General features: G+C 39.5%; 1 protein-coding gene across 6 annotated transcripts in view; it reads right to left on the reverse strand.

Annotated features, from left to right (window-relative positions):
- Positions 1-19,530, reverse strand: part of myo9ab (myosin IXAb) — a 95,746-nt gene that overhangs the window by 54,843 nt on the left and 21,373 nt on the right. For 3 of the 6 annotated variants that reach the window (XM_026918603.3, XM_026918604.3, XM_034307202.2), the window contains exon 2: positions 10,070-10,997. In XM_026918603.3, the coding sequence (XP_026774404.3) occupies positions 10,070-10,921 (852 nt within the window). In that variant the 5' untranslated portion in view covers positions 10,922-10,997. Of the gene's footprint in view, positions 1-10,069; positions 10,998-16,850; positions 17,540-19,530 lie in introns of those variants that run through there. The other 3 variants (XM_026918605.3, XM_026918601.3, XM_026918602.3) reach the window with 2 other exon arrangements.

The raw sequence follows: 19,530 nt of genomic DNA on the forward strand, positions 1-19,530 counted from the left end.
ATTCAATCAAGCCACATTTAAGTGAGTAAATAGTGTATGTACTACTTTAGCCTTTTTAACTATCCTGACGCGCTGCACTATAGTAGCTCAGTAATAAAAATAGACAAATTTCCCCACTCATCTACCTCTGCGTAACAAACTAGTGTTGTGTTTCAAATCGCATACTTATGTACCATTCTAGACAGAGTTCTAACACTATACGGTTTTCCTATTACAGTTAGTGTTTGAATTTTAAAAGCCTCTCATGTCAGCTTCAAACCTACTGAAAGGTCTGTTTTGAGTACCAGTCTTTTGGATTTTCTAGATTAGCAAATACTTGTGAATGTGAGGTCAGGACTTTCAATCTGAGACATAGCTCATGACAATAATCATGATGATGGTGCAAAGTTAAAAAGAAACAGAGCTCGTCAGTGTGTTTAACGCTGCTGTGCATAAAATTGCTAAACATTTTACACTTCAACTTGGAAACGTGACGGACAGGGATGTTTGGGCTCTGACGTGCCATTCAGGGGAAATCTCTTTTAATCTTCCAGATGTACATAAGATAAGCAGGCAAGTGTTTGAACAATGCCGCTTTTTTTTTTTTTTTTTTTTTTGGCGTCTGCACACAAAGTCATATTTTAAGTATAAACCAGACTCCTCAGCTTTGTGTCACACCACCCTGGTGTTGATTATTTCTTTAGAACAACACAACACTTCCAGCTACACTAGAAAGTCAGTGCAAGGAATATTCCTTACGTTTTTCTGTCACTTATGTTACTAACATTAAAATGTTCAGCTGTTACAGTACTCCTAAATTATAAATTTGGAATTAAAAAAAAAAAATACAGTGGACAGGGCTTGGGGTCGCATTCTGGGGTCGTTTGGGAAGCCCTCATATAAAGGAACAGGTTTTTTTTTGCAAAAGCTGCAGTTGTGTGCAAGTCGTTTTTAAGCTATGTGTGTTTTCCTGTATTTTAAGCGCTTGAATTAAAAAAATAATTTCAAAGCTTAGTTGTTTTAAAGAAAAAAATAACACATGGGTATCAGTTTAAAGTGGTTATGGTTTGTTTCGTGGTGCTTCTTTTACTAACTTTGGCTAGAGCCACAGACTGAAGAGATGAGACATCTGTTTTGAACTTGAGAATCAACGCAAACTTCTCTGTCCATTCATCTTTAAACGTTCTGTTTTGTTGTCAGATTTTCTTTCCTTTTTTTCGTATGACCAATGTTGCTACTTGACTAATCAGACAGGAGGGCGTAAATGCAATGAAAACTCTGTTACAGTCTGCGAAATCTCTTCTCTTTTTGACCTAATGTCTTCAGCCCTGTAGTTAGTCTCTGGCCGATGAGCTGCCTTCAGCTAAATAATTGACAAATGCATGTGATTAGAAAGTCTGCTGCAGAAGCCATGCTGGTTCGTGTTTAGAAATCTCGAGTTGCTGAATGATAGCCATTTTATTTTCATACACTAGATCTAAACACAGTTCAGTAAACTTAGCTGACTGCAATCCATATACAAGTCAGCTCTATATTAAATGTATGCAAGTTTCTAACAAAGTAGGAAATTATTTCAGTTTTATAAGAATACCAGCACACAGTAAGAAAGAAGGTCAGAAAGAAGAAGTCCCAAAGGCTTATTTCAACCAGAGTTATGGTTTCCTCTCTTTGCCTTGACCCCACTGGGAAAGGAGCTTCTGTTCCACATTTATTGAAGGAAGTGATAAAAACTAACCAAACTAGCAATGAGGGTTCAGTGAAGGTTTACAGATGGAATGGGACTAGAAGGCTTTAAACCGAACACACGCTGCATTTCTGTGTGTAAACCGTCTGACAGACTTTGCTTTGGTTTGGGCTCTTAACTTATTAAGTTCCATTACATCATCAGATGGTATCTTTAAAGTCTTAAATGCTGTGAACGTGTGTGTGTGTGTGTGTGTGTGTGTGTGTGTGGTCCAGATGAGGTCACGGATTTAAGGTTGAACATGACACACGTTTTTTGAGCAATTTACGAGCACATCTAAAATTCTGATCTAATTTGCCATTGTAAGTCGATCCCTTACTCTTCCAATTCCCCTGTGGAGGTGCTGTCGGTGCAGAGAGATGAAAAAGAGACGTGAGAGAAAAAGAAACAATACAAGAGAAAGAAGCTCTGGAAGAAATGAGAGAACACACACCCTGCGGAGAGAAAAGCATAATAACACACCCACACTAAAAAAGAAGGTAAAAAAACAGTGGAGCTGTTTTGAGGATAATGCCAGTGTTACTGATAGCGAGAAAGCAGGCTTACATTAGAGATCACGACAAATTTTGTGAATTCAGTGTCACCTAATGACTTCATTTAATATTTAATATAATAAGGCTAAATATGCCCAACTAATTGGTGTTGTAGAAGCTGTTTGCTGTTGTACAACTAGTTTTGGAGTTACTTGTTTTTTCTGAACCATATGTTCTAAATTTTTCCAACAGAAAAAAAATTCAGTTAATCTCTTTGTCTGTGTGGGCAGTAGTTGGTTAGAGCAGCTTGCATTTCATAACACCTACACAACAAGACCATACTGAAATAAGACATTACGCCATCGTTTTTACACTTTTCTGTTTTCCTGCACTTTAGTGATAGTCCCTAATGTTGCAGCAATACAAATACTTGGCACATATTTGGAGAAAATTTCCTCTTAACTCTGAATCAGTTGGTTCTCTTTTGGATGTCACACTCAAAACATTCAGTCTACAACAGTTTGCCTTCCGTTAATGAACTGCTGACCATGAAAACCCAAATGTCTAAATATGAACCTAACTTTACCGCAATACAAAAGGCGCGATGCCACCACGTATAAGCAGCTCACACAACGCACTCTAACATGGATTATTAGCGGACAGCAATATGGGCCATGGAACAAAAAGCCACAATGAAGCCAGTCCAAATTAAATCCTTAAAATATAATACTAAAAGGTAAGGACCTATTTCTGAAGTTACATCATCAGAATTTATTAGTAGCAAAGTTGTAGAAAAATAAAAGTTCTCAGTAAAATCCAGGTTAGTAAAATACACCCTCTGAAGGATTTTGTTTATTTTTTGTGCTCCACTATTACATTTTGTGTTATCTGACATTATGACAATTAGCTAGCTAATAACAAAATCCCACGTGACTGCACCTCCGTTCCTTCCTGTTATCAACAAGACCAAATATCCTCTGTTCCTTCTCATTATCAACAAGACCAAATACGGTTGACTTACAAATAAACAAATCAAAGCATCTATTTCAATGAAGTACTGAAACTGGACAAGCCAGCATATATATCTTTCAAGATAGTCTAACTGCTGGACTGAAGCTTGGGACTGAAACTACGGGATAACCTAGGCAGTTCATGTCTGGCTATGATCACAGGGCACCATTCACATGCCAACACCTAGGCCCAGTTAATGAAGAATAACTGAAGTAGTTATCATCACTCTCATTTTTAAGATTCTCACACAGTCCTGGATTACTGATTACCATAGAAATGTACAGTATATACAATCTGCCAAAAGGATGTAGAAAGGAAGGGAGTGATAGTTGATCACTCGCATTCAGCTTCATGACCCTGAAACACAATCTCATTAGGGTTCTACCTGGTGGCAGAAAAAGGATGTGGTGTATAGGCTGGTGGCTGCAGTTGCAGTAATCCTTGGCCTGCACATTCATTGTTCGTAACCTGTTACAGCAGTAACAGAATTACTTAACGGTAAGAGAATGACACCATGCCTGAGGGTAATGGTGACATCAGTCACAGACTGTATGAAGCAACCAATTTAGCAAGGGGCAGGGATCAGGGATTAGTTTACTGGAAAAACTGTCAGTCTTACAAGATCAGATACAGATTCAGAGAGTGAAAGAGAGAGTGAGAGAGCGAGAGAAGGACGTGGGTGTGTATAATACAGAGAGCAGATGTTATAACAAAACAAAAAAAGATTTAGTGTAGGCGAACACAGATTATCCAGAGTGATGATTATCCAGAGTGCTCAGACAAGATCTGAAAAACCAGCAAATCCAGCAAATTAGAAAACAAATGTAAGAGAGCCAAGATAGGAAAAAAGTTCACAAATGTCAATGATTGTTTACTTTCTGCCTGAAGTACAGATCTGAATTCGTACTGCACTCCTAAAAGCTTGTCCTTTCCAAAAAGACCAGCATGGTGGAGCGCTTTTTTGGCATCTTCTGAGGGTTTTTTTAGCTCTCAAAAGTTACTGGCATACAGTGATGGGTTGGGGCTGATGGGTTCATGAAGAAATAAACACACACTCCACGTGTACAGTATATTTGCACCTGGACACACTCGCACAGCTATTCTCTCTCTGTACGTCTCACCTTTACATTCACGCCATTAGGCAGATGCTCTTATACAAAGTGTAGAACAGCCAGTGCAGCGTCTAAAGGTACCAGCACGCTAAGGCAACTGGTAATTGTTCTTCCCACCAACCATGCGCCAGTACAGAAACGTGTTGCAGTGCTTGTCTCCTTGCGTCTTTAAATAAAGGCTGGTCAAGCTGAACCGAAGTACAGTGTAGGATACGACCGTGAACATACTCAACATGCAACAAAACTGTTGAGCAAGCGGGAGGTTGTTACTTTCATGTGGGTGTGTGCAGACACAGAGATATGAAACTTGTTGGAAAAACAAAGACCCTGGTGCATTTACAGCTTTTATTTTTAACAAGCTGACAGTGCTGACATTTCTACCTCGGGTTTTTTTTCCCCCCTCAGTGTTTTCCAGTGTTTCTGGGGGCTTAGGCCACACCCACTTCAGGTGTTTGAATCCGAATACAGATATGAATATTTGGAGCACAAAAAAAAAATAAATACACAGACACAGATACTGGTGTTACGTTACACCCCTAACACTTAGCCTAAAACTCAGTGGTTGTCAAAGTAGGGTGTCCTACTTGTGTTCATGATTTTTTTTTTGTTACATTGGTAGAAATCACAACCCTCTGTTATCAAAGTTATTATATTTACCACTGGGTTCTTAAATAGATATTAGCCTATTTAACTAGTTAACTGAATTGAATTCGTTTTTAATCCAAACCTCAGTAACTGAAACAAGTCGGGCTATAAATAATGTCAAGTTGTACCTAGCGTGTTGGACCTAATGCTCTCTATTTACAATAAACATTACTGCACACAGTAAAAATGAGCCTAATATCTGGATAGTTCAGTGATGTTCATAAAAGAAATTGTACTGAGAGGGTCTGTGAAATTTGTTTTACAGGTAATGAGGTAAAGAGGTGTGTGAGAACTGCTGCTCCAGAGTGTTTGGAGTCTCAGGCTCAGTGAAGGCTCAGTGAAGGTCAGAGCATCAGGTAGCAAATAAAATGTGTAATAAATAGTCGAACTGGGAACTGAAAACAGAGAACACCTCTTATAAATACTCAGATCCAGAATCTCCCCAGGCTTTTATCACACATGAACACCTTAACACACACATTGCAATATTACCATTACGTCAACATTTCAATTCAAATAGCAGATCCTATGATGGACACACACACACACACCCCTCTGAAGCCACCATCTGAAGTTCTAGATACAATGCTGTCCCTGAGGACTCAGTTAGCTGAGTGTCATGTGGATTTAAACCATCTGCTGAGAGCCTCCACTGCACTAACAGGCAGGAAATAATAACAAAGGAGAAGGAAATGAAAAAGAGACTGCGTTAATGCAATACTGAAATCCTTCTCACTGCAAAAAAAATAAAAATAAATAAATTTTAAAAAATGGTGCTTTGAAATCCCTCTGGCAAGATTGATAAAAATGTATATTTTCATCATGATAAGTACATTCATTAAAATGTTCAACACACTTTTGCTTTTAAAGGAATAATATTAAGAAATAACAACAGGAATGATGTAGTCAAAGCAGCAGAAAACAGATAAAAAAAAACAAACAAAACAAAACACAGCATTAAAACTATCCAGGGAAACCCTGTCACCCTGCTTTGAAATCTATAACACAGCATCCTAGAATAATAATGTCTGTGGAACTAGACACTCTGAAATTAACCCAACTAAGTATTCAATCTTCCTTGGAATGAAATGGATCTTTGCACAGAAGGAGTTAAACAGTTCTTTCCTTCCTCTGTTACTGACTGAAGATTAAATCATGAAATGCTCCAGGCCACATCTCAGACCACAGAGCACTGTGTCCACCATCAAGCAGCTGAGTCATACTGGCCATGGTCAGCCATGGCACGTTTCTGATCGTAAAGCTCCTCAAAGAAACAACGCTGAAGAGTAAACTCTGTCAGACAAAGACTAAACAAATAATGGCAGGCTCCTTAAATGACTCAAATGCAGTGAGATATATTTTACATATATCTCAGATATATATATCTGAGATATATTTTACATATATCTCAGATATATATATATATATATATATATATATATATATATATATATATATATATATATATATATATATAGATAGATAGATAGATAGATAGAAATATATAGAGAGAGAAAGAGCATTAAAATATATGAATACACAAATGTCTAGTCGGAAAACTGCCAAACTGTTTGGAAGATTTAAAAAACATTAGTTAAAATGAATCATCAGGATAAGAGTCTAAGCAGTCTCAGGAATAAAATTCGTCTGCAATTCCTGTAAAGCAGTTGATAGATTATTCCAGTCAGCTCTATAATACTCCCAGACAGAGATATTCAACTGGCCCAGCGGTTAAGCCGAGATCGGATTACCCATTAGAGTTATTACTGCCACAAAGTCCTGTGGTAGAGGACTTTTATAGAAACTAATGATTAGTGGAATTAAATCAGCTCTAAACTGCCAGTTAGATGTTACAGGAGGAATGATGTAATGTCAATGGTAGCAAGTGTTTGTGTGTATACATATTTCCAAAGTTTATCCATCCATCCATTCATTCATCTTCAGTGAGCACTTTATCCTGGTCAGGATCGAGACTGATGTTGATACTATCTCAGGACCACTGGTGTGAAAGACAGGAATATACCCTGGATGAAACTATTTCCAAAGTTGAGAGGAAAATATAAGCTTGAAGATGAGAGTGAGATGGAAAGAGTGTGGTTGAGTTTTTCCAGGGGCTCAGGTAGCTTTCTCAATACAAGATGATTAATAAAACTTGGAAATCATTGGTCAGTCCGAATACAAGGTAATATGAAGTGATGTGTTGTAGTGAGAGAAAGTGAGAGGCTTGGTGAGAAAACATCAGGGTGTCAGGCTGATGGACCACAGGCACATTGTTTTCTCGGGAGTGAAATGTCAGCAAATTTAAACCTCCACTGAGAAGCGCAAGAGTCATGTCAGGGCAAAATTAAAAGCTGTACATCTCTCTCTCTCTCTCTCTCTCTCTCTCTCTCACACACACACACACACACACACACACACACACACACACACACAGTAATGCAGAAGACAGCCAAGATTTGATCCATTAGCACTATATCACAGGGTGATACCAATGAAAACATTAGCATTTGTTATGATTTTTCTTTCTATCCCCTGAAGACACACTAACACACACGAGTCTTTGTGAGATACTTCCACTGACTTACGTTGTATGAACGAATAATGCTATGCCTTCACCAAACCCTAACCTTATCCTCAACAACCCAAAGGAAATGCACTATATGGCCAAAAGTATGTGAACACCTGACCATCAAACCCATATGTGGTTCTTCCCCAAACTGTTGCCAAAAAGTTGGAAGCACACAACTGTATAGAATGTCTTTGCATGCAGTAACAATACAGTTTCCCTTCACTGGAATTAAGAGGCCCAAACCTGTTCCAGCAAGACAATGCCCCTGTGCACAAAGTGAGGTCCATGAAGACCTTGGTTTGACAAAGTTGACGTGGAAGAACTCGAGTGTCCTGAACACAGCCCTGACCTCAACCCCACTGACCTCACTAATGCTCTCGTGGCTGTACGAGCACAAATCCCCACAGCCACACTCCAAAATCTAGTGGAAAGCCTTCCCAGAAGAGTGGAGGTTATTATAACAGCAAAGGGGGGACCAACTCCGTGTTAATGCACATGGTTCTGGAATGAGCACATGTGGGTGTGATGGTCAGGTGCCCGCATACATACATATTGTTATGTAGTATATAGTATATAGTTTGGCTCTCTAGTTTTTCAAATAAAAGCTGCACTGTTCTTCATGGTCACCCCAAAAGTTACCTCATTTGGCTGATGCTTTTATCCAAAACAACTTACAGTTGAGGCGAGATACACTTGAGCAGTTTAGGGTTAAGAGTCTTGCTTAAGGGCCCAACAGTGGCAGCTTTGTGGTTCTGGGATTTGAAATCACAACCTTCCCATGCCAAATCCACTGATTTAAGTATTGTAAAAATAAAACACAGCACAAAATAACAGATGTACTGAGCTGATAGTGAGTAATGGTATGAGATAATACCTGAAACACTGAACTGTTACTGGATCCAATTTAACATATTTTCACAATGAATCCACTGCTTGTATTTTATGCAATATAATGTTGTGTCAGTCAACACAGATCATGCATATTTGGACACATTTCATACCAAAATGAAAAAAAAAAAAAAAAAAACAGGCTTGACACACCCTGAGCAAACTGAAATGTTGCGTTGTACATATACACAACAAAATTAAGTTAGCTTAACATTTATTACTATATAAAATGGACATTCAGGGTGGAAATCTGGGTCGTTGTTTTGTTGACTATGTCTATTTGTCCCTGAATTATATTACACTACTTTACAATATCATTATGTCAGTCCCTCAGGCTGGCTTTCTGCTGGGTTTGTACACACCCCTCCTCCGGGTGATGGATGGCTCCGTCACTCTAAGCCTGTGTGGAATGCCTCTCCAGCAGCTCGACACTGGCTAGGCTCCTCTCTCCTCATCTCTCCGAACAGTCTCTCAGCTGTATGTTACAGGTCTGGATCTGTCACCGCTGGCCAGCTGGCCCTTCCAATACCTCAAGCTAGAGCAAAACCTCAAACTCTAATTACTGCGCCTGTCTGGAATGTGTTAAATCATCTGCTATTATCTACACATGCTTAAAAGGACAGATCCTGACATGGGTTTAACTCTTAAATCCATGCTTTGGAGATATTCACTAAGACACTGCAATTTTACTGTTAATACATTTATTACTGAACTGAGCTGCAATTACAGTTACTCTCTGGATTATTTATATACATAGTGCAGTCAGAGCGGAATAACAAAAGACTCAGCAGTGCATGTGCATTTGGAAATACATAAGCATAGTATAATATTGGCAATATATACTTAAGAAATCTGAAACATTATTCCATAAGCAATATTGGAATGATCTCAGAATTAGGTTAACAAGCGCAGTGAGAGCATCTCACTCTTTCACACACACAAGCAGGAAACTGCACACACTAGCAACAGAAATTCTCAGCCAATGAGGCACACATGAAGCCTGTGCAAACAGCCAATCGTGTTGCTCAGAAATAGAGACTGACTCTCACAGCTGTATCATGCTGGGAATTCAGTCTGTTGTGAATCTGGCTTTGGTTCCTTCCCCAAAAACACAGGGTGATATCTGTCTGTACTCTCGGAACAGCTGGTTCCGTGGCTGTGTGCATTAGCCCAAAGGGCATCGGTAGCTTCCACTGAGACAGCTGAGACTGTGCAGTGTGTTTGGAGCGCTACGTTTGTACTTATATGGCTGAATCGTGCTTAAGGATTAGTCAGTGGTACCAAAATCACACCACTGATGAATTTCTCTCATCACTCCTGCACCCAGGAGAACTGCTGTGACCTAAAAATCTGATAGCAAATCCAAACACAACATGATTTTGATTGAACATGCCTTGCTTCTTCACTTAGAGTTCTTATTCTTGCTACAAAGCGAAGAAGCCTTCCATAACAACACAATCACAATAACAGTATTGCTTTTCTCCAAAATTCATTACAGAGAGAGTACAAGAGATGCTGGAGCTCCTTATAATCCTAGTGTATAGTTACTGATGTATTAGTTTATTTATTCATTTTGTTTGTCTCTTATTTTGATTTCTCCACACCATTTTAAATGAGCACTTGTATTTGAATCTGTGTCTACACTTACCTCTAGTACGGGTCCAGCTCCTAGGATGATCTGCTCGACTCCACTTGCAAAGCCCTTCTGGCTGAGTGCAGTAAGATGATGGATCAGAAAGTTGGTGCTCTGCGTCTTCCCTGAGCCACTCTCCCCCGATATGACGATGCACTGATTCCTGCGCCTCTGCAGCATGGCATGGTATGCAGCATCAGCTATGGCATAGATGTGCGGCTCCAGCTTGCCCAGCTGGTGGTTGTCATACATCTTGACATATTTTGGGTTGTAGATAGGGAGGAACTTGAAAGGGTTGACCACTATCAGGATACCGCCGGCATACGTGTAGATCTTTTCCTGTTTGAAGCGTGAGCGCAGGTTTTCGAGCAGCGTCTGCTCATTGAGGTCCGGCAGAGTGCAGAGATCTGCAGCATGCCGTCCGGCCGGGGGCTGAGGGAGGAGGCCGCGCTCTACCAGCCGCCTCCTCTCCTCGGTCACCCTCAGCCACATCTGAACATTGCCGTAGTGGATGGAGCCATCTAGGTTCTTCTCGCGCAGCAGGAAGCGGTAGTCATCGCTGCTGAAGCGGTTTTCCAGCGCTGTGCGTGGCCACAGCATCATGCGCTGCACAGGGCAGTCACTCGGGTTCAGAATCCATTCCTCACCGCCAAACTCCTTCACCTCGGCCAGAACATAGAGCCTTGTGCGGTCCAGCCGCAGACGCTCGATCACCTGCTCGATTACCTCAGCGGCCGATGTGACCTTGTGGGCCAACACAGGGCAGTAGACGGTGCCCTCAGCCAAGGTGCCCGGGTACACGCGCACGGTGAACTCTGAGTCTTCGAGGCGCCGGCGATGCCCTCCAGCGCCATGGCAGCTCATCATTGAGCAGCAGCTCCCATCGGCGTCCGCCTCGGCACCTCCTGCACACAGCTTCGGGGGCGGAGTCAAGACATTCCAGCTGAGCAGAGAAACAGCAAGACAGACGTGTTAGAGTGCATGTAAAATAAATATCCATATATATATATATATATATATATATATATATATATATATATATATATAAATATAAAGGTGAAATAGTCAGACTGCAAAGTCCTCAGTCTGTAGCCTTCATGTTACTGCAAACCAACATTTCTGTCACCCAAAACAGTCCGGCATAAAGCATGATGAACTTCTAACTAACTAATTGTCAAATAACATCTGTCCTAATTGGACAAGACGTAAATAGAAAGACATGGTGATAAACTAAGTGAGATAGATATACCACGATTGAGTCGAGCACACTGGATCTAACCGCCCTACTGCCAGGTTCAACAACTGCCATCGTCTACACAGAAGTGTCTGTTTTCTTGACACAATGCTTTAATTCAGACGCTTCCTGCTGATGTTAAGCCTGAGGATGCCCATTCATAAACTGAAAGCTGCCGCATGCAGTACAACAGCACCGTTTGGCTTTTCTTAATAAAAATCCTATCCATACAACACAATAACTGCACAATATGACATAATTACTGTCAGAGATCTCGGTTCTAAACTAATGAAAACATTTCACATTCTCATGACAGTATGTAATCTTGTAAGCCTGCCAGATGATTTCACTAACAAATCACAGTGAAAGCCATTTTAATAACAATTTGTATGCATGCTTACAGCTGAATCCGCATTTTTTTCCCTCCATGACACAGACAAAGACACAGCATGGCCTGTTTCTCATGCAAGACATGCAAACTCGGACTCCACACCAAGAAAATGCAACATCAATAAAACTGCAGTGAGATATGATTTTTAATACTATTGCACCACCTTTGACTTAAAATAAACCCCAGACACAGGATGTCAGACCAGCGGTGTCCAACAACGGTTCTGGATTTCATTCAGACAGTCATTCTGAACCCATGCATCCTGCCTCCTTATTGTCCTAGTGTCTTGAGTTTCCTCCACACCAAATAGTATATCAAAGCACAAGAGCAAGTCTGAACTTATTATGCTAAGTACATGGTATAACTGATGATTAATGATTTTTAATCCTTAACTGAGCAATACCGCTGTTGCCCGCGTCTGAGTCAAATGAGTCATCTGGTTTGACTGGCAATTGACTCATTTTATCATAAACAAAAGACAATAAGGTATAAAACAAGGAGTAGAGGAAAGAAAATGTATGAGCACATTAGATAAACAACAGGATTCAAGTTAGTGTGCAGGCTCTCACTCTTTCCACCAAGCTGTGTACAATGCCTTGCATAAGTATCCACTCCCTTTTGAACTTTTCCAGATTTTGCAGTGTTACAACCTGGAACTTAATTGGGATTATATGTCATGAATCTAAACAAAATTGCCCAGAATATTGAAGTGAAGTCAAAACAGTTTGCAAATTTATATACAAATAAAAACTATAAAAGTTGAGACTGCATAAGTATTCATTCCCTGTTGTTGTTTACTGAACAAAAATAAAATGTGGAGAAGTTGAAAAAGGGGGTGAATATTTATGCAAGGCATGGTATATCAGTGGGCCATTTTTTTTTTGACTCTAAGAGACTTGTTCCTTTCATATTTGTCTGCCAGTCCAATTCTGTAACTTTGGAGGATTCCAGAAAATAAGTGCTGCTCAGATCTGAAACAAAGTACAGTAGGGTAGGGGTCTGCCTATGACTTAGTGAGAAACCGACTGGCCGTACGTTCACACTGTCATAAAGCAAGTCAAGCGTTTAGCCCTCTCTTGAACATCCAATGAAACACTCAGCAATGACTGGTTTACTGAAGACATCAAAACGAACACAGTACAGAACAAGCAAACAGAGCCTGAAATATCTATAAAGGTGTTTATTATTATTGGGTATATACATATACACGCACACATTATACAAATTACATATAATTTTATACATGTGTATAAAATATTATACATATATATATATATATATATATATATATATATATATATACACATATAAGTGTGTGTGTGTAAAACGCTGTAATGCTGTATCCTGATCAGCGTACCATGCACAAACACATTCACACTCATTCACACCAAGGGCAATTGAGCATAGCCAGTCCACTCATTGGGATGTGGGAGGAAACTGATGAACTGGAGAAAACCCACAGACACATACAGAACATGAACAGATACAGATACACAGACAGTAACCCAAGGTCTGAATCCCAGGAGCTGTGAGACAAAACCCCCGGTGTTAAACAAGCCCTCAAAGAGTTCTTACGGACTTAAACTGGACACTGCAAAAAGTAATTCTTCACTGTAGGTGTTAATTCATTGTAGTTCATCCTATTTTTTTTAATGTTTACATTAAACACCAGCACTGGCCTCCTCACAGTTTTGCTAACCCTTTTTAGGGCTTGTCTGGGGCTTTTCTTCCCCTTTCAGCAAAAATCTGCCCTTTGAACCAATAATGATGATTGGTGGGAAATTACAGGGAGATGTATGCAGACATATACCACAAAGTTGCTGGTTTTAAAATTCCAGAAGGTCATCAAAGAATTTCACATGAAGAGCTTTCACATGAAGACATATGGCTGCTCTCTAGACATGTTTGCACAGTTTTTCATGCTGCAAGCAAATTATTAACAAACACTTGGGTGGTAAATGGACCCTTCAGATTTAGATGGTTATTGTTCCATCAAGAAACCTTGAGTCTGTTTTTAATTACCAGCAAAAGACCGTCTTGTATGTGATCTCACTTTCATAAATCCAGGTGACCTCTGAAAAGACATCCTGCACATGACTTTGCTCCTTTAAAAAAGAGAGACTAAAATGAAAGCTAAAGTCAAAGGGCAACAGAAAAGCAGTAAGACTTTCACTGGGTGGTGTGAGATAATGGCTCATGTAAGGTGAAAGGTCAAGGTGCTGCAGGGGAATGCCAACTCGGCCTTAACAAGCATCCAAGTTACTTCAGTTTTGCTCTTGAACCAACCAATCTGTGTCACTTTAGTACAAAAAGCACTTTAACTAAGTAATCAATTGACTGAATGCATGTCTCTTGATCAGAAAGGGTGAAAGTCTGGTGTATTTAATTATACAGAAGAGTGTCAAAATGTGAGTTTTTGATAGCTTTATAGCAGTAAGCACATCATAGACCCTGCTCTTAGTTTTGGGATCTCTTTCAGTAGGGTGTATATGTGCTATTTTTAATCTCCCATCAAGAGATACACAAGCGTGAACTTTTTGTATGAAGTGAATCTGAAAACATAAGAATCAAACAGCTGTTTATTCTGACTGATCTTTCTATCACTTACCACACAAGTGCCCCTTGCTAGAAGAGTTGGTTTAGAGATGTCAGCCTACTCCAATCCCATCCTGTCAACACCCCATCAGAGACAACTCTTCCTGATATTACATAATCTGCTTTATACATAGAAATCTGCTCTTCAGATTTATTACATTAAGTGAATAATGTATAGTAAACAGTCCAGTTACATAAAATTCCTTGCTTACAAAGGTCTAGATAATCAACTTACCTTTTAATGCTTAACCATTAATGATTAGTTTATGGCTATTATTAAGACAATTTGGTTATGTTTGTTTCACAGTGGTGCTTTATGTTAGACTTCTGCCATGGGCTCGGAACAGTTGCGATATCGGTTTTGAATTGACGCAGTGAGAATAAATGCAGACATCTCTCCATTAAACATTCCGTTTTCATTGTCGACTTTTCTTTTAACAAGTGCTGTCACTAATTAGACCAGAGAGAGTAAATTAAATAAAAATCTAAGAAAAGTATGTGAAAATTCTTCCCTTTTTTAACCTACTGTCTCTAGCCCTGTAACTAGTCTCTGAGCCTAAGTCTTCAGTTAAATAATTTTACATAAATGTGTGGAATTGGATAAACCACAAAAGAGAATCTCCTACAAAAGCTAAGCTGGTTCAGGTTTAGAAAACTAGAGTTGCTAAACTACAGCAATTTTATTCAATTTTATTCAATTTTATTCACCATCCAAAATATAGATGGTTATTGTAAAATCAAGAAACCTTGAGTCTGTTTTAATTACTGGCAAAAGACTGTCTTGTATGTGATCTTGCTTTCATAAATCCAAGTGATCCAGTACAGAAAAAGTGTTGTGTATCCATTTATACATATTTAAAAGAAAAAAAAATACATACAGTCCCCTCTGAAACTATTGGAACAGCAAGGACAATTCTTTTGTTTTAGCTATACAGTGAAAACATTTGGGTTCGATATCAAAAGATGAATATGAACTTCAGATGATTTACATCTAGATGAGTTAAACAACTTAGAACATGACACCTTTAGTTACACCATATGCACCTTTGGTTGCCTATTCCTTGCTTGCAATAACTGCATCAAGCTAAAAACCCACTGACATCATTGAACTGTTGCATTCTTCATTTGTGATGCTCTTCCAGGCTTGTACTGCAGCTTCTTTCAGTTGTTGTTTGTTTTGGAGCATTTCCTTTCATTCTCCTCTTCAGGAGGTGAAATGCATGTTCAATTAGTTCATGGTCTGGTGATTGACTTGGTCAGTCTAAAACCTTCCACTTTTTTCCCTGATTAGGTCCTTTGTTGTGTTGGCCGTGTGTTTTGGGTCATTGTCTTGCTGCACAATGAATTTCCTCCCAATTAGACTGGATGCATTTCTCTGTAAATTGGCAGACAGAATGTTTCTGTAGACTTCTGAATTCACTCTGCTATTACCATCATGAGTTACAGCATCAGTAATGATTAGTGAGCCCGTTCCAGAAGCAGTCATGCACACCCAAGCCATGACACTGCCTCCAGTATGACTGACCACAGACAGCTTTCTGGTGTTCATGTTGGTTTATATTTTTTAACAACGGTCTTCACAGGCAAAACTCAGGGTTCAAACCAAGAGCAGACATTCAGAGGTATTACTTGTTTAAACAATAAATCTAACAGGGCACACCTGGGCAACAAGAAACAGCTGTAAGTCACCTGTTCCAATATTTCTGATCACTTGAAAAATGGGTAAGTTCAAACAAAAGGAGCCATATTTTGTTTTTTATCCCAAGTTTTTTTTTATCCCATCTACATAAACAGATAAATATCAGGAAATTAAAGCTGAAATTCTGATCCATCATCTCATCTTCATTTCATCTCAAACCCAAATGTCTTCAGTGTATAGCAAAAACAATACAAATGACTTTAGCATTCCAATACTTTTGGAGGGGACTGTAATTGCTAAAGATTTTATTCGTGAGGTATGACTAAACAACTGCTAAAATTACGGCTGAAAAAAAAACCCTGTTGCTTTATGTTGCTTTGTTGTGTCTATTAGACGTTAACCTACGAGAGATGCGAAGCACTCTATAGAAACATGGCAGTTCTTCACTAAAATGCCAGATATAAATAAATACCACAACTGCATTTACTGTTTATAACACATCAGCAATACAGTGTTAATAACACAGCAAGTTACTGTGTGAGTGGCCAAAACTCTCCTCACTGTAAAGTCAACAGATGGTCTCTGAATTCTCACCCCTCCAACAGTAATAAACACTGAGTCCCAGCATTCCACTGATTCTGTCAGCGTGTCCGAGGACCTTCCCTCCAAACGGACATCTTCAGCAGCTGCTTTTCTTGAAAAATCTACCCCGCCACAGAAAAATGTATCCCTGCTACTTCTCGTTAATAAAAACCACCTCGCATTTTAAGTGAAAGCTTTAACCATATAAGGATGTCAAAACAGCCTCACCAGCTTCGTCTCACAACAAATCAGAGCAGTTCATCACTCCCATACAGAGTCATTTTTAACATTCATGTATCATGTCATGCTTTTATCTGCCTCTTAATTAGACAAAGTTCAAAGTGCACTGACTTACCCCTTGACCTGAAGGGTAATTACGGGCATGGACAAGAACTGCAGCCGCACTATGATTCTTCAGATGAAACAGTTCAAATATTTCAATTAGACTTAAGAGCTTTAGCGTAGAAGGTCTTGTGGATTGAGAAGCTTTAGCTTATCAGCAGAAGACTCAGTGAGGGTGTGTGTGTCTTGGCTGGATAGGGTCACTGGCTTCCTCTGCTCGTCTGTAGTAAAAGCTCTCAGCTCCAGCTTTCGTCAGCTTTGAGAAACTACACTCAGAGCTGCTAAACATTCCACAGCATGGGAAAGGCGCAAATGTACAAATACCACAAAGCTTTTGGTCGGCTGTGAGTGCTCAGTATGATCCAGGGTCTTGTCAACTCAGCGAGGGAGGACTGATCTTCTGATGGGCTCCAAATGAGGATAGACAAAAGATGGTGTGTCCAAAGATTTCACCATTCTATAGCAGTCCTCTGAGATTCCTGTTTCATGCCTTACTGAAGAACCCATCCAGTCCTGCCACACGATGAGCAAAGAAAATCATCACATTGTGATGCACGTTCATATATCAGCCTCTTACAGAAACATGAAGCTGCTCCTAAGTTCTGCTAAACCACTCCCTGTCTTCGTCTGTCCTTCATTCTGTCCTGCTCAAATGCAGCCAGTCCTCTAAACACTGGGTGCAGAGGCGCGTTGAGGTTTGTGTATGTGTGGTTTGGCAGCTGGGACAGAGAGGGGGTGGAGGAAAAGGTGGAGGGGAGGGGGGGTTGTTGTTTCCTGAAACGTGATCAGAGCCAGAGAGAGGGAGAGAGGGAGAGAGAGAGAGAGAACTGTATGTGCTGTCCATACAGTTAAACTGTACAACCCTTCCTATCTCAGTCGCTCTACTGTGTAATCATAAAATCAATCCCCTATTCCTGAAATCCCCAATCCTGAACATGCTGTAATAAAGTGATGGATCCATCACACAGTGGCCCTAATCAGACTTGTTATTAATTAAACTTACATTCAACATACCTCAGAAATGAGAATTCAGAATTATATCATTTTCAACCTCTGTGCATTCAAGTGGGATATGAAGTGGAAAATAAACATGGATGCCTCCATGTTCGTCTTTTGTTAGCAATAAGCTAGCCAGCTAACTGTGATGTATATTTACCTCCTCAAAACAGTGAACTGTATAGTCACTCTTATAGTTTCAACAAGCGAATATGCCTATATGTTGATGTTGAAGCAAATACTTGTCTACACAGTATAACACATTTAAAGGTAAGAAGACTTTGTTTATTTTGTTTGCTCTTCTTGTTGCACACAGCCATGTTGATCTGACATAATTTGCTGAATGCATGTTTGAAGAGACCACCCCGAATAGGAATTCTGAGTTGAGGGGTGTTTTCTTAGTTTTTTCTAGTTGGAGCTCAGAAATTCCAAGTTAGTTTTAGTCAATGCAGCATAAGATCTGTATCAATATTCACACCTAAAATTTTCATGCATCTCGAATGCAACGTCAGTGACCACTTATGATCACATTTGGTGACTAGAAGTGTTGCCAGATCTTCCAAAAGCAGCCCAATAATCACTTTAAAACCATCTCCAAAAATACTAACAAAAAAACAAAACTCAGACATTTAAAATCAGCTGCCGAATGGCATTTCCTACGTAACAATTTGGGCACTTGGGGTGGTTGCTAAAAGCTTTATCACACTGTCAGTGATAAGACAGAATTTTGTGTTAGCTTATGCTCAGCCAACCACAGTAAAAGTAAAGCCTGAGTTCATGCGAGATCACTGAGCAGACATAAATTTAGTCACTGCTTAGTGACTAATTTTATGAATAAAAACTACAATATTTTCCCAGCCATATCAAAAACACACCTAGTCCACACCTACATCAAGCAAATTAAAAAATTTGGTGCTATCGAAATCTTTTTTTTTTATAAACCCTTTTCCCAACCTGTTGTTTTATAATCTCTTGGTTTAAATACCAAGCCAGTCACACCTGCACATCATAATAGTTGTTAGCACTAACACACATGAATTTCATTACAAGATGACCAACAGCAGGTATTTTGGGGGCATAGATGAGTGCAAAGTTACTGGAATAAAGTTCTCTATTTGAAGAAATTTGTGAGAAATAACACAAAGCACACGTGTGGTGCCCCGACTAGTACCAACTGTCAGCAAGAACAAAAGCAAACACTGACATCATTGTGTTTTAAGTACCCATAATATTAGTATGGGATTGTGCTGTGTACTGTAAGCCTATATGGTGTGAGTGTTACTTAATACCAGTTTAAGTAACATGCAATAGCTGCTACTGATTATATTATGTGCTTTGTAATGTGTGCATCAGCTGAGCATTAGACATTAAACACTCTATTAAATAAACAAGAAAATGAAATTAGTGTCAGACTTTAGCTCACTGAAACATGTACCCATGTTAGGCAGGATCTCATCGTGTTCCTTACAAACACAGCTCTAATAAATTTGATCACAATGCACAAGGCTATAAACTCCACATGAATGTTATCACTGCAAGGAGAGTTTAATGTCGTCTAAGTAGTGCATATACATCACAACCATATGCGTCTTCCCCAAACTGTTGCTCACCACTGTATAGGACGTTACAATTTCTCTTCTTTGGAACTAAGAGGCCCAAACCTGTTTCAGCATGACAATGCCCCTGTGTACTAAGCG

This window comes from Pangasianodon hypophthalmus, chromosome 9 (genome assembly GCF_027358585.1).
Source record: "Pangasianodon hypophthalmus isolate fPanHyp1 chromosome 9, fPanHyp1.pri, whole genome shotgun sequence".
Lineage (NCBI taxonomy): Eukaryota > Metazoa > Chordata > Actinopteri > Siluriformes > Pangasiidae > Pangasianodon > Pangasianodon hypophthalmus.